This window comes from Asterias rubens, chromosome 8 (assembly GCF_902459465.1).
Source record: "Asterias rubens chromosome 8, eAstRub1.3, whole genome shotgun sequence".
In the NCBI taxonomy this organism is placed as follows: Eukaryota; Metazoa; Echinodermata; class Asteroidea; order Forcipulatida; family Asteriidae; genus Asterias; species Asterias rubens.
The window spans coordinates 6,442,430-6,456,718 of NC_047069.1; the positions used below are offsets into that span (position 1 = coordinate 6,442,430).

Below are 14,289 nucleotides of genomic sequence, written 5' to 3' on the forward strand. Positions count from 1 at the left end.
TAAATTGGCGTGCTACATTTCCGTATGTCACAATCACTGCATCTGCCATGTACAACATTTGCTTAAATGTTGACTTTTCCCCATTCACTGTATCGATGCAGAGCTGCCAACAATTTGCATCTTGTATTCAGGGAGATGTTTTAGAATTACATTTAACATAATAGGGAAAGTTTCCATAATCAGGGAGAACGTATTTATTGGCAGCTCTGGGGGGTTGGCAGCTCCGCCGATGAGCAACCCATAGCGGCTTTGCGTCTGATGTCACAAGCTAAAGCAACGCCCTCACTAAGGTCAGAAAGTAACGCTGACCGAACAGTAGTGCCTCTTTCCAATGTTTGCCCATGGCACTTTAGCAGGCCCAAAATACACACAGCTGGTACAACATCTATTTGTATATTACTTCCTTTAACATGTGAACAATTTCTTGACTTTCTTACCGACATAAATTCTTATATTTTTTAAAATCAACTTGAACAAAATCCCTTTCTTGACTATATATCCTTGTTGTGTCTGGTTTTAATTTGGTCATAAGTAGGACATTTTGTCGAAATTCAATCTGAAAAACTAGTGTCCCCCCCCCCCCTTCAAATATTATTTTTCCCCGTGGCAGCACTCTGCATGCTTCCCAGTTCAAAGACTATACAAATGTAGTGTGAAATTAACACTGAAGTACCAGTGCCAAAGAAAACCAGTGTAGCACCAGTCTGTGTTGTGATGTAAAATACATCAACACAGACTGGATGAAGGATGGTTATCTTTGTTCCAATATATTTGTTGCAATACAGTTTCCATTGTAATGTTTTTCAGGTGTGACACTGATCAAAATCTGGTCTTACAAGTTGATACATTTTTATAAAGTTTTACTTTGTTACAAACGCACTCATTTACTTTTCTATAACAAAAGAGTCAGTAATGTAAATTTCTTTCAAGTTGATATTTAAGGAAACAACAACCAGATCTAAGGCATTCAGAAGATTAACTTCAAACAATAAACATTTCAATAGCTATGCAGCATTTACAATCATTTCAGAAATCAAACATTATCGTAAACTTACAGCATCTTCAAACGACGAACATCCCAAAATAAAGAAATTGAACAAGTAATTCCACATGGGAAAAGATCAATTTTTTTCCATTTTACTTCTTGCTCAAAAGCTGGACTGTACATTTGTGTCCACTTTTACCAAAAATCGCCTAATTCATCAATCAAAGGTATTTCTTATAGCAAAAACTTTATAATTCTGAGAAGACCTCAAATCTTAGAAGTATGTATGTAAAAGTCCAATTCTTGCATAAATCCTCAAACCAAAATTCAATCCCATCCCTAAGGTCCTCTGGGGATCAATTGAGCCAGTAGAATTTGGTCACACTTACTAATAGGACAGGCATCTGACGCCAATAAATCCTGTGGTCCTTGCAGTTTCTGAACGAGATTGAACAGCTGCCCCCCCCCCCTCCTCACTGTTGTTGGAACCATTCTTCTAACTTCACATCCACCATCACGATTCTTCTGGGTAGACACCATTGTACTTCTCCTCCATCTTTTTAAAGGCATCATTAATTGCTGTCCTGTGAATAAAAAAGGAGAGGGGGGAAAATAAGTGCAAAGCCATTTTCAAAAAAAGCTACCACACATTATAATCCTTGCTTGCACCATTTTGGAAGTCAGATTCCCCTGTGTGTTCCTCTTACTGTGCAGTGTGCGTTTTAAACCAGGGCCCAATTTCATAAAGCCGCTTAGCAAAACAAGTAGCTTAGCAGAACATATCTATGCTTACTAGAATATAGCCCGGTTCATACTTCCTGGGAGTGCGATGCAATACATGGCTGTTCTTCGCAGCACAAGTCAACTGATTGATAATTATTCATTGCAAGGGGGGGAAGGATGTTAAGAGCATACAGCTGTTATCACATGGTACATCATTTGTAGGATAAAAACGTTATCTCTCGCTCTCTCCTTGTCCACAATAAATATTGTCGTCTAGTTACTGAATCACAATTTCTTGATTTGTGCAATTCATAATCATAGACATTAAGCCATAGAGCTAGCTAGCTCTATGGTTAAACCAATGTTTGTATGAGAGAGATTGGTTAATGCTGCCAGCTTGGTGTTTACATCCCCTTGTGGGAGTTTGCCGAGTTCCCTTGATGGGAAGATCATCTAAACAAACAAACAAACATACAAACAATGCAATTAGTGATACATTTAAAGCTGATCTACATCTATGGTTTACCTGAAGTGGTGCTGCTGGAACAGAATGGCTGACACATGACCAGAGTTGATGTAACGCACCTAGTGTTAAACAAAGAGCCAAAATATTTAACATTCATCCACTTAACATTTATATTTCCTCATTTCTTAATTTTGTTTATCTAAAGATGTTTAAGTCCAGCACACTGAACTCAACCGTTGGTTTTTCTAATCAGCAAAGTGTGGGTTTGAGTCCCGCTCTCGACACTTGCGTCCTTATGGCGTCCGTAAAGTCATTGGTCCCGTTTGTTGTGTAATGATGGAAATGAACCCAGCTAGGTACACTAATCGCTAAGAGAAGGGGTTTGCCCCGTATGGTTTCTGGCAGTGGGTGCCGAGTGCACTGCAGCACTTCGTCAATCTGTACATGATGTTAAATAAATGGGTCTCATAATTCATAAACTTCCAAAACCTTTTCGGATATAAATGGTGAGCGCTTTGAGACGCCTGTAGATAAAGTGCTTCTTACCTGAATGCCAGGCCACATCTCGGCCAAGTTCTGCATCTGATGCCAGGGGATGTATGCGTCCTGTTTAGCCAGGACTGAAAATACAAGCTCAGGGTCAACGGGCTTGGAGAAGTTGCCAACAAATGTGGCTGTATCCATCACTCCTTCCATGAAGTGTAGAGCATCATCTCTCAGCTTGGCGTACTCCTCCTTTGTTGGCTTCCACTTCGGTCGCTTCTCACTTTTCTTGGAAGATGCGCCGCTGTCTTTGGTCCAACTGAATGTTGTTTTTGAAGACCTTTCACCAGATGATGACCTCTTCTGACTAGACTTAGCGAACCAACTCGCTTTTATTTCTGCAGTAGTTTCTGGATCTGCATGGGCCTGGTTGGGTCTCGTCAAGGGCTCAATTGACGGATCTAGGAGCATCTCTTGTGCTGTCCTCGCATTGCACGTGCTCTGTGTGTGTATACCCTTGACGGGGTGACTGTTCAGAGTTTGTGCAGACTGGCTATCAGACAAATGAGCACTTGTGTTCACCTCTTGTGTAGATTCATCTGTCTTAATACTGCGGTGTGTTTGGTCGGATGATAAATAGCTTCCAGACACATTTGTTGCTTCACTTTGAAACAGGTCTGGCTTTGTATAAATTGCATTGCTAACCTTAGCTTGAACACCCGAATTGGATTTCAGGGATTCCTGGTCTAGACCTGAAGTACTGGTGGCCTTCTCAGAAGGCATTTCACTTGTTGATGCAGAGGTAGTCTGTTTATACTTTGCAGACCCGAACCCGGATTTTAATTTAACATCTCCAAGTTCTTCTATGCTGTCTGGAAAGTTGACAGCAAATTCCTGACCAAGTCGGAAGGCATCGTACTGAAAAAATGAATAAAAAATCACACTGTAACCAGGCCTCGAAATAACCGACAGCACCCACAGCATTTGCCGTGGTGCCCTTTGAAAAGTTTCAATACAACTTCAATTTTCCTCATTAAGGGCCCAATTTGAACCTAAAATGACAAGCTTTTTGAGGTTTTTGAAATTATGTTAAAAAAATTAACGAGGAAGTATTTCTAACCAAACAAAAATATATCTTGCTGACTTGTGTTGCCTTGGTACATCACAAAGTATTCCTCGAGTGCCAATGCCCTATTGTGATAACATGTATAATAGGCAAGTACATAATGTACAATTGATGACAAATTTCAAGTTCATAATTTTACCCATGTTCGATTTAGGCATTTAAAAACACATCAAACATATCGTACATGTACGACCATGGCACTGTCTTGTACTTTCCATACCTGTGGGCACTTCATGAGTTTCCTGAGGATCTCTGCTTCATACTCTGAGTGGAAGACGTACTCGGAGGCGAGGGTCTTCCATGGAATGGCACCACTCATTACCCCTTGGGTGAAAATAGGCGTGGCATTACTCCAGGATAGGCATGGAATAAGGGCTAGGGGTTTATGCCAATTTGTCGCAGCAAGGGTTGCCATCTGTGAATGAGAAAAGGCACAAGAGTTGTTAATAACTACATAAGTCTTGAATAGTTTTGTGAACATTTCCTACTTTTGTGAGCACATAGTCGTTCAGGAGTACGATGATTGTTAGCAAGTTAGTTATTTCAACTTTAGACTTATGTCTGTTGTTAATGCATACATGCCAAATGGTTTTTAAATGAGAAAATTTGGACGCTCGACTTTTAATTTACAGCAAGATTGGACACCCACGTTTCTCAATCATGCTTGACCCATGTTTGGATGGCATTGGTTATAGACTCTCAAACCCCCCAGAGTACTTGCTGGGCATAAACAAACTGAGCACACATTTATAAGGTTTTTTTACTGTATAATTGGGCGTCATTCGATCACAGAAAAACTGACGTGTACTGTTGAGTACAGTTTATGTAAAGTGCTGTGATACCATTAAGGAAGAACTCAGTACATAAGTCCACTCTTTCATTATTTGAAGGCACTGCAGAAGACCAGTATTCTCACTGACTTGGTGTATCACAACATTTATGCATAACAAATTTTGAAATTTTCGACTCAATTTGTCATTGAAGTTGCAAGAAAAATAATCAAAGAAAAACACCCTTGTTACACAAAGGCTTCAGGCCTGGTCTTTTATTATTTGTGAGAGACATTCTCTATTATTACCTCCTGTTCAAAGACTACGTAACTTTAGAGGGTGCTATACTATCAACAGCTCTCTGTAGCTCATTACAAAGTAATTTTTTAGGCTATTAATTATTTTGAGTAATTACCAATAGCGTCCAGTGTCTTTAAGGACTAATACGTGGGCCAACAGACCATCAGTACTTACATGGCCACCCATAGATACACCAGACACACCTAGAGGGCCGTACCCTTCCTTCTCACACCAATGTAGCAGTGCCAGGGTCTCTAGAATCAACGCTCCTCCCATCACAAACAGGTCACTCACATTGTGCAGACTGGAACGCCTAAAATCACAATAAAATAACGTTTTATGAGAAATAAGTGAAGCGCAAATCCAATGGCTCAAATAACAAGATTACTATTACATTACATTTTCTAATTATGGTAAGAACATTTATTTAGCCTTGGCCCCAGAGCTATTTAAAAGGCATTTTCATAAAGACTATTAACAAGTGACATCGACTAAAATAACACGGATAACAAAGTAGCAAATCCCAGTGGTTGTGAAAGCTATCCTTGTTAAATAATCACCAAGGACCCTTGCTATATGGCGCTCTCATTTTACATTAAATGAGCAACCTCAAGAAAGCTAGTTAAATTTATGTATAAAACTCTAGTTAAAGTACAGCACAACCTTTTGGACTAACCACAGAGTCATGACTTGTTAGACTTGTTTGGATGTATTGATACGAGTTACAAAAACCCAAAACTTAAAACCATATTTCCAATTAAGTTCATAAGTAACTGCTTCCATAAGTTGAAGTTTATGCCTCAAGCCTAATTAGTGATAATGTACTGTTCCTGCATCTGCTTTGAGATTAGCCTGAAACACATTCTTCTCATTTTACGCTTATCACTGCCTATTTATACTAAGGGCTTGGTGATCATAATCTTATCACCGTCTTAATGAGACAGTGTACAGCATCACCATACAAAATTGGTCTCCTTCATGGTACTGTCAATGAAGGAACTAAAACCTTCACAAGAAACTACAATCGGAATACTTGTTACTCTTATCATACATTGCTTTCTTATGGCTGGCAAGAAAAGATACTTTCCAAACCGAAGTATGAGATTAACTATGGACAGCTCCTTCGTCTCACTCAACTCCGAGACTTTTTGTCCCTACTAAACCTTTGGTATTTGCTCCAAAAATTAATGACATAAAAAATTACTGAGTAAGAGACACTGCAGAGCTGTTGATAGTGTATAACATTTTGAGAAATTATTCCCTTCTAAGGAATGTGGTTTTAGAGGAGGCGTTTGAAAAAACTTAAATCTGAAACTGTTTCATGCATGAAACTTTGTCAGAATCTCTACCGCCTTTTGAAATAAAATGTTCACAGGTTAGTTTTATTGTTTCTACATTTAAACAAAAACATTAAAACAACCCAACAGTTAAAAATTTAAAAAAAATCCTTTGATTTTAAGACACAATGATGAATCATATTTTCCCCTCATATTTTAAGAAAAGGCCTTAACTTACAGTTGCTCTTTGGGTTTTCGAAGTCCATAAAATGGGTTCTCCAGGATAATTGAAGCAATTTCATGTTCCTTCAGGAGAGGCCTGGCCATAATGGTTCTCCGCCTCCAAAAACCCTTTAAAGAAAGCATTCATGAAAAAATAACTGAATGAATAAGGCAAGGCCAAGTGTTGGTCAAGTCAAGTTACAAGTAATTTCTGTCTCTGTGCAGGGTCCAATTTCATAAACAATCACAAAAACTTGGGAAGCATAGACAAGTATTGCTTAACAGAAACAGATTACCAGCCAAACTTAAATTGAGTTTACATTAGTGTTACGGGTGTCCCATTCAATATGTGGTTAGCCAAAAATTCTCAAGCACTGTATTTTTTGCTTAACAACTTTATGAAATTGGGCCTATTTCCAAGTCACAACAGTGTAGGTGACTCATGTCTCACAAACTTTGAGGGAACTTTCTGTAGAATCAGGGGAAGTTGGCAGCTCTGTCTTTAGGTGCATGCATTTTCTCAATTTTTTACGAATCCACGTCTCAAATTTTAGAAGCACAACAGTTAGTCTCAAATTCACCGGGTAATATTTAGTAAAAGAATGTACTTACATGGTCCCCTGTGCCAGCAAGGTGGATGCATACCGGCCGTTTTTCTGTCCTCCACTTCAGTGGTAAGAGAAACTGAAATCTGAGAAAGTAGTGAAAGATACTTAAATGTTTGAAGTAAACAAACAAAGACAATATTTGGGCTTGAAACACCCAACTGGCCTACTGGCCAGTCTAGTAATTTTAGCATTGGGCAGTAACAAAAAATGGACGTCTTCCAAAACTAAAGAATAGAATTAGCTGATTGGAAACTGCTGACCAACCAATAGGACCTATGGTATAAATGCAAAAGTTGCTACATGTACCTTGCTGTTTCAACTTCCTTGGGCATGATTCCTTTCATGTATTTGGCAAATGGTGACAAGAAGTGTCCCTCGATAAGACGACACTCGCCCCATTTCTCATTCTGAAAAAGACAAGCATTAAAAGCAAAGAAACTCTGGTCAAAGCTTACAATTCACACTATAACTATTTACGGATTTGTTCAGGCTTGAGAGCTACAGTGATTAAAGGCAGTGGACAGTATTGGTAATAGCATAAAACCTCACTTTGTAACAAGTTATTGGGAGAGGTTGATAGTATAACACACTGAGAAACGGCTCCCTCTGAAGTGATGTAGTTTTCGAGAAAGAAGTAATTTTCCATGAATTTGATTTCAAGACATCAGGTTTAGAATTTGAGGTCTCTAAATCAAGTGTCTGAAAGCACACAACTTCGTGTGACAAGGGTGTTTTTTTCTTTCATTATCTCGCTACGGCGACCAATTGAGTTCAAACTTTCACAGGTTTGTTATTTTATGCACATGTTGAGATAGAAGTGGGAAGACTGGTCTTTGACACTTACCAATAGTGTACAGTATCTTTAAGTTCACTTATGAGGCATCCTTGGTTTCATGACCAGATAATTATACACTGATTGCTTTGGGTAGGCATATAGTTCATTATTTCAGTGCAATTTTCTTATAAAATAAGACATGCCATGTGGTATACTTACTCTAAACCAATCACAAGGCAAAATTTCACAAAATAATTTAAACTGTGACAATGGAGGACAAACCTATTTCTTACTTTATCAATAAAGATGGGGTAACTTCTGTCCACCAGGTGTTTACACATGGAACGATCTGAAATCACTTTGCTGAACTCACAGATCCTGAAATATGAGAGAAAAAAATAGAATACCATGTCGGAAAACTGTGTGTACTGAGTGAGTGCTCAGTGGAATATTTTAACAGGGCCAACTTTTGAGGATCCTTGGAAGTGGCAGTGGAAGCCTTAACGGAGGATGCAATATAACATGTCCAGTGGTGTCCTCGGGCAGTTTCCCCAGATCTCTGTCTTTCATGCATGTAAATATTTCCTTTGTTGTCACATAGCAAGTGTGTCTTTGCGTAGTAGTACATGTATGTCTACCCTTGATATCTTTGGGCTTTGACCTTGCTTGCTATGGGGTTCCAGACTTGTAAGCCTGCTGACTGCCAGTTCAGGGTGACAACACAGGATATACCTCTTGATTGCATTGTTATTTCTACCAAAACTATCTGAAATCCTTCCATTGCCTAGCTGCGGTAATCATAGCACTTGATTTCCTCTGTATGACCTTTGAGATGATTCAGGAGGTATGGCCACCTATCCATAAGGTTTATCGCGATTCAGAAACGCAATGCATTGTGGGAAAGAAGATGGGGCGGTTTCTTTGCAGTTTCTACGACTCCCGCACGCAACGCCTATACCTTTGTGTGGGTTCAACAGCGCCCTCTCTTGATATTTTGCTATTCACGATCAACCTTATTACCCTACTCACCTTTTGAGTATTTCTACCGACCCCCATCCTTTGGTGAAGAATTTGGTGAGAAGAATTTTTCGATACACAACGTCCAGTTTGCTGGCCTTGGCCCACATCTTGGATGGATGAATGTTGTCCACGTCCAACAAATCTTCATTACCACAAAAGCTCCCTCAGCTCAGTATAGCTTTCATGTGGAATCTTTAATAAACAAGGAAAATAAATGATAAATGAATATTATATAAATACACAAATTATCACAGTCAAAAAGTTGTTTCGTTTTTGTAAGGGCTAGGAAACCTTTTGCTTCCTTTGGACCATTTTCTGCTGGTCAGACTTATTCCATCCAGAGTAAGTTTTGAGTGTTGTAGTAGAGTTTCTACCTGCATTTATATATTAATATAAAAATATAACACAAGGGTTCAAAATCAAACCATTCATTCAATAACTAATAATCAGTTGTCAATAATGATCAATAACACTTATTTTTAATATAATATACAGTTATTAATTTTGGATCCCCTCAATAAATCCCAAATCCCCCAATTGTCCTTGCTCTATATGGTAAGCTTTTGTGAAAGTTGTCAAATCGTAACATAAATACTATTTATTTAAAATAGGGCCTACATTATAATAAATTTTCCTTTCAAGTTTCTCTATCAATCATGTCTATTGCTTTTGCTGTTGGTACACGTTTCATAATATTCACACTGACTAAACACTAACTAACATCGACAACAGAACCAGAACGTTAAAAATACTAAACGGTTAACGTAAAAATCGTAAAAATCACTGATTTTTCTGGTTATACTTACCTGTCACGAAGTTAACAGTGACCACTTCGTCTTTGCATTGACATCCACGATAATATGAATGAAAACGAACAATCATTCGGTTAAAATCATTCATAGTTAACAAAAATGCACGTAGATCTTGTTGTCACACGACGGCTATTTGATGCGCGCCGCAAATCAAACATATAACGGTTAGTATAATGATTGGGACGTCAAAGGTCAAAGGTCACCGTTCTTTCTAGACTAAAGGTCACAGAATAAGCACGTGTTCACGTCTAGTTGTACAGTTTACGTGCAGAGGTGAAGGACGAGTTGTCTACTGACACCTACTCTACCTCTCTACATTAACGGTCGCGGGCGGACCTGGAACCAGGAGCTGTTGATATTCTTCGAGACGAACGGAGCTGTTGATATTCTTCGAGACGAACCTCTTCAATCAACAGTAGAAATGGCAGACGACAAAGGGAGCTCGAATCGACTTAGTGTGGTAAGATTATTTATTAGAACGATTAGGAAATTAGTTGTTACATTTTTTTATTTACATGTAAAATCACAAACAATCATTCATTGATTCAAATCAAATCACACAATTAAAATTCAATGCCAATTTCATTTGCAATTGCCAATCAAAGTTGTTGACAGTTGATGCTAACGGTTAGTATTAAACCATATTAAACGTAGTGTCTATCCATACTACTAGTACTACTTCTTCTAATTAACTAAAAATCTACAGGACAGTAGGCCCTGCTTGTCATGCTTGTGCCTATTCATATTCAGTCATCATTGCCCAGAGGACATGGAGGGAGCATGGAGGTAAACAATTTACATGATTTAAAAGGGGAACATCAATTAATTTAATGATCCTTCCCATATCCAAGTGAAGTAAGTAGTAGTACTAGTACCATCCATAGGTCTAGGCTAGGCTTGTTTTTGTTTTAATAAATTATAATAATATTCGTAATTGAAATATGCAACAGTCAGATTGAAACAAATCAATTTCTTCTTTTCTGACATACAATTACCAACCAAGATTTATAATGGTATTGTAAAGGGTGCTTTTAATAAACCAGCCACTGTGAACAAAACCCGGCCTTGATATTAAAGGTCATCTGACATCAATGTTTTATTCCGTTCCGGCTATTTATGATGATTCTAAACATTGTTTACTTGTTTGATCGCAGGTCCAGATGGCAGGGGCGGAGCACACAGGGGACACGCCCTGTCTGACGTTTGTACTTCACAATGAGGATCACACGCTCGGTAATGCCCTTCGCTACATGATCATGAAAAAGTAAGGTTTTTTTCTCACTGCCTTTCGTCCTTCCATGTCCATGCACCCTGATTCAAATTCCACCTTTGACCATGAAGTGTTTAGAAATGATTCCACAAACACTCTAAGTGATGCATACAATTCTCTGTGAGAGTTCGATCAAAGACGGTATTTTTATTTTATTTTACTAAATGACAACATGAATTTTGTGCCTGTTCATATCACACATATTTTGATTGCAGTAACGGTAATAATCTTAAAACCAATACTTATAGACTCTTCAAATGATAGTATTTCAAATATAAATATTTCTGTATACAAACTGGTGGTATGGACTTCCCATAATCGTTGAGCTCTCATTATTTTTCGTCTATAAACACCAGTCTTGTATTTTGACTTGATCATTGTTTGTCGTTTCCTTTCTTTCCAGCCCAGATATTGAGTTCTGCGGATACAGTATACCTCATCCCTCAGAGAAGAAAGTCAACCTCAGAATACAAACAAAAGGTAAATATGCAGTACTTGGGTAGATTGGAAATCAATTATTCCTCCCTTTTGTGTCTTATCTGAATTGGTGACTATGGCTACAGGTACGGCTGTTGCTAAGGGTGTCCTATACTTCAACACATGATGATGTAGCAAGCCAGCTGTAGCCATAGCTTTAGCTGCCAATTCAGATTTGGTCTTAGTGCTGCAAAACTCTCCATAGTATTGTATGTGTGCATTTGACTTTTAATTTTTTTTCTTCAGAAATAGGTGACTCTTTTTTATATATAGAAACATGATCACAGCATGTGGGTTGGGGTAGTTATTGCACTTGATTTCTGCAGCCCTTGTAGTGTTCTCCCTTAGAAGTGGTTTGCTGCCAAATTCAGTGAAAGGAGTCCGGCCGCTACCTCGCCACTTCCAGTGACCACTTTGACCATTTTGGCAAATAGATGGATTGCACTTGACGTGATTGACCACATCGATGATGAAACTTGCATGCCTTTTCCATGCATGATCTTTTAACACAGAACAACTCTTGTTTTTGTTTTGTGCAGGTCCACCAGCAGTTGACGTTTTTAAGAAAGGTCTTGCTGATCTATCAGCGCTGTCTGAGCACGTTCTGGAAACATTTGAGGTAAATCTGTCTGTAGATAAATTATCAAAAGGTTATTGACCCAATTCGCAATAATTTTGGTTGCACAATTTTGGAATGGTCCATGTGCAATCATCTCACCCTCTTTTGACTCAATTTCCTTGAGCCATCAAGCTGTATACCATCAGCAGTCCAGCATTCTCGTGAGGACCAGCCGTCTATTTCACCAAACTCTTCCTAACTTAGGATTAATCTTAGGACTTAGGACGTGTTCAGTTCCGTATCCAAAGACGTTAGAACGCATTGAACCTATTCTAAGTTGGACTGGTTACTCGTCCTAATTCGAGATAGGATTAATCCTAGCGTTTCGTGAAATCGGCTGCACCTCTTTTCAGAGCCAGCACCCCTCCCAAAAAAAAAAAAGATTCTGCACATGGTTGTATCCGCAAGTTTACTATGCCATGTTTGAACACTCTTCACCATGTACTTAAAATACAATTCATAAATACCTCATACAGTTTCACTATTCCTATTGGTGGAGATCGCGTCACATGGGGGTGTTTTATCTCTTGATAATGACCAGTGTTTATAACCCATTGTGAGCGGATACTCCGTGCTAGTCTTGGTGCGAGTTGTTTCTTGTTACAGGCGATGGGAGCGCTGTCAGTGAGTTGGCCGCGCTGTGTGTGAAAGGAAAACGAGAACATGTTGCACCAATACTATATGCACACGTGCACGAACGGAACCGGAAACTGTCGGAAATAGGCGTCTCAGTCATAACAATGCAACACACGAACGTCGTACATGTACATACAGAGCTCAAGAAAATGGATAAGTTATACAGAGTTTCTTACTTTATTGAGCCTTTTAACCAAAAAGACATTTATGAATGGGAATAATTTATCACACGGCAACGACCCTGCCTGTTTTAAGCGGCCGTGAAAGAACTTGTCGCTACACTTTTATTCTCTTATTTATCACATTTTACACTTGGTCAATCAGAATGAACAAACTGGCAACCGGTAATTTATGAATGACTTTTAAAATCTACCTCTTGACTCCTATAGATCAGTGTGCAAAACTTCAAAGCTCAGAATCAACCGGAGGAAGAAATGGACTTACAATGAAGAGAAAAATGCTCTCGATGGAGAATGTAAATAAGAAAGTCCAACAGGATCTGAGATCTTCATAGAAAATAAACTCCTGGACACTTTGCCAGCCTGTTGAAGCCTTGCAGAATGTCTTGAAAGGCTAGTGTAACATACAGCTTTCAAACAGACCAGGCTATGTTGTGTTCATGGCAATTACACTCAATGGTACTTTGCCAGCCTGTTAAAGCTTTGCAGAATGTCTCCAAGGCTAGTGTAACATACTGCTTCCAAACTGACCAGGCTGTGTGTCTACATGTATAAATACACTCATGGACATTTTGCCAACCTGTTGAAGCCTTGCAGAATGTCTCAACGACTAGTGTAGCATACAGCTTCCAAATAGGCCAGGATATGTTGTGTTCATGGCAATTACACTCAATGATTCTTTGCCAGCGTGTTAAAGCCTTGCATAATGTCTCAAAGACTAGTGTAACATACTGCTTCCAAACAGACCAGGCTTTGTTGGTAACTGACTGGTAACCTGTTTCTGCATGGTCAGCACAACAGTGCTTTGAGTCAGAAATGCCCAGGGGTTGATTTCACAAAGAGTTAAGACTAGTCTTATCACGATGAGTTACTCGTATTAACTAGGGACTAGCCTTAGTTTTTTTAAAATATCTCCTACAACTAGTCCTAAAAGTTAGGCCTAACTCTTTGTGATATCGACCCCTAGCCATATGTTGAGATGTGGTGTCATATTATGAACATACATTTGTTTCCTTCCTCACAAGAAAATTGGTATTAAAGACGAAACCGAACGCTGAAGTTTCCATTGAATATTGAAGATAATGTCAAGTTTACATCAGTCTGCTCAATTTGTGTTCCTCTTTTGAACTAACGCACAAAATTCAGAAGGCTTGAAAAGGTAGGAGCAGAAGTATATTAAGCCTTTTCTGTTAGCTGCTTAACTTCGGTCGGCAGGTTGTTGTGTGGTATTTAAATTGGTCTGTCAGCAGGGCTCAAATTTGACACTGGACCGCAGGCCTGAGACCAGTGATTTAGCCTTTTAATTTCAATATCAGACTGTATAATAAAATATTAATTTCAAATGTTGACTTTGATTCTAATAAATATTGTTCAATTTTGTTGGAAATTGAAGAATACTTACCAATGAGACAAATGAGACTAATCTTCTCTAGTGTTTGATCAAACAAAGTGTTAATATTATTCTTTATGTCCGGTAAGAGACTTGAGCTACAAGCTCTGCCCCTGCTGCCTTGGGGAATTATATCCCAGAGGTGTGAACT

At 38.8% G+C, this 14,289-nt stretch overlaps 2 protein-coding genes across 2 annotated transcripts; one reads left to right on the top strand and one right to left on the bottom strand.

The window, feature by feature from the left end:
- Positions 1 to 16: 16 nt before the first annotated feature.
- Positions 17 to 9,683, bottom strand: LOC117293803 (protein ABHD18-like). Its single transcript, XM_033776248.1, has 11 exons — positions 9,562 to 9,683; positions 8,765 to 8,947; positions 8,029 to 8,113; positions 7,267 to 7,367; positions 6,965 to 7,043; positions 6,369 to 6,481; positions 5,028 to 5,166; positions 4,004 to 4,198; positions 2,721 to 3,575; positions 2,235 to 2,293; positions 17 to 1,569 (listed from the first exon to the last, which is right to left on the bottom strand). The coding sequence occupies exons 2-11, from the start codon at positions 8,860 to 8,862 to the stop codon at positions 1,500 to 1,502; spliced, it is 1,794 nt and encodes a 597-aa protein (XP_033632139.1). The 5' UTR covers positions 8,863 to 8,947; positions 9,562 to 9,683; the 3' UTR covers positions 17 to 1,499.
- Positions 9,684 to 9,886: 203 nt separating this feature from the next.
- LOC117293971 (DNA-directed RNA polymerases I and III subunit RPAC2-like) lies at positions 9,887 to 14,149 on the top strand. The gene is made up of 5 exons (XM_033776483.1): positions 9,887 to 10,027; positions 10,722 to 10,831; positions 11,241 to 11,317; positions 11,854 to 11,933; positions 12,959 to 14,149. The coding sequence occupies exons 1-5, from the start codon at positions 9,989 to 9,991 to the stop codon at positions 13,016 to 13,018; spliced, it is 366 nt and encodes a 121-aa protein (XP_033632374.1). The 5' UTR covers positions 9,887 to 9,988; the 3' UTR covers positions 13,019 to 14,149.
- The last annotated feature ends 140 nt before the right edge of the window (positions 14,150 to 14,289 follow it).

Coding starts and splice junctions, on each gene's coding strand:
- LOC117293803 (XM_033776248.1), bottom strand. CDS start 8,862: ATGTGGGCCAAGGCCAGCAAACTGGACGTTGTGTATCGAAAAATTCTT. Junction 8,114..8,764: donor TCGGTAGAAATACTCAAAAG/GTGAGTAGGGTA, acceptor CTCATATTTCAG/GATCTGTGAGTTCAGCAAAG. Junction 5,167..6,368: donor CGAAAACCCAAAGAGCAACT/GTAAGTTAAGGC, acceptor TTGTGATTTTAG/GCGTTCCAGTCTGCACAATG.
- LOC117293971 (XM_033776483.1), top strand. CDS start 9,989: ATGGCAGACGACAAAGGGAGCTCGAATCGACTTAGTGTG. Junction 10,028..10,721: donor GCTCGAATCGACTTAGTGTG/GTAAGATTATTT, acceptor GTTTGATCGCAG/GTCCAGATGGCAGGGGCGGA. Junction 11,934..12,958: donor ACGTTCTGGAAACATTTGAG/GTAAATCTGTCT, acceptor TGACTCCTATAG/ATCAGTGTGCAAAACTTCAA.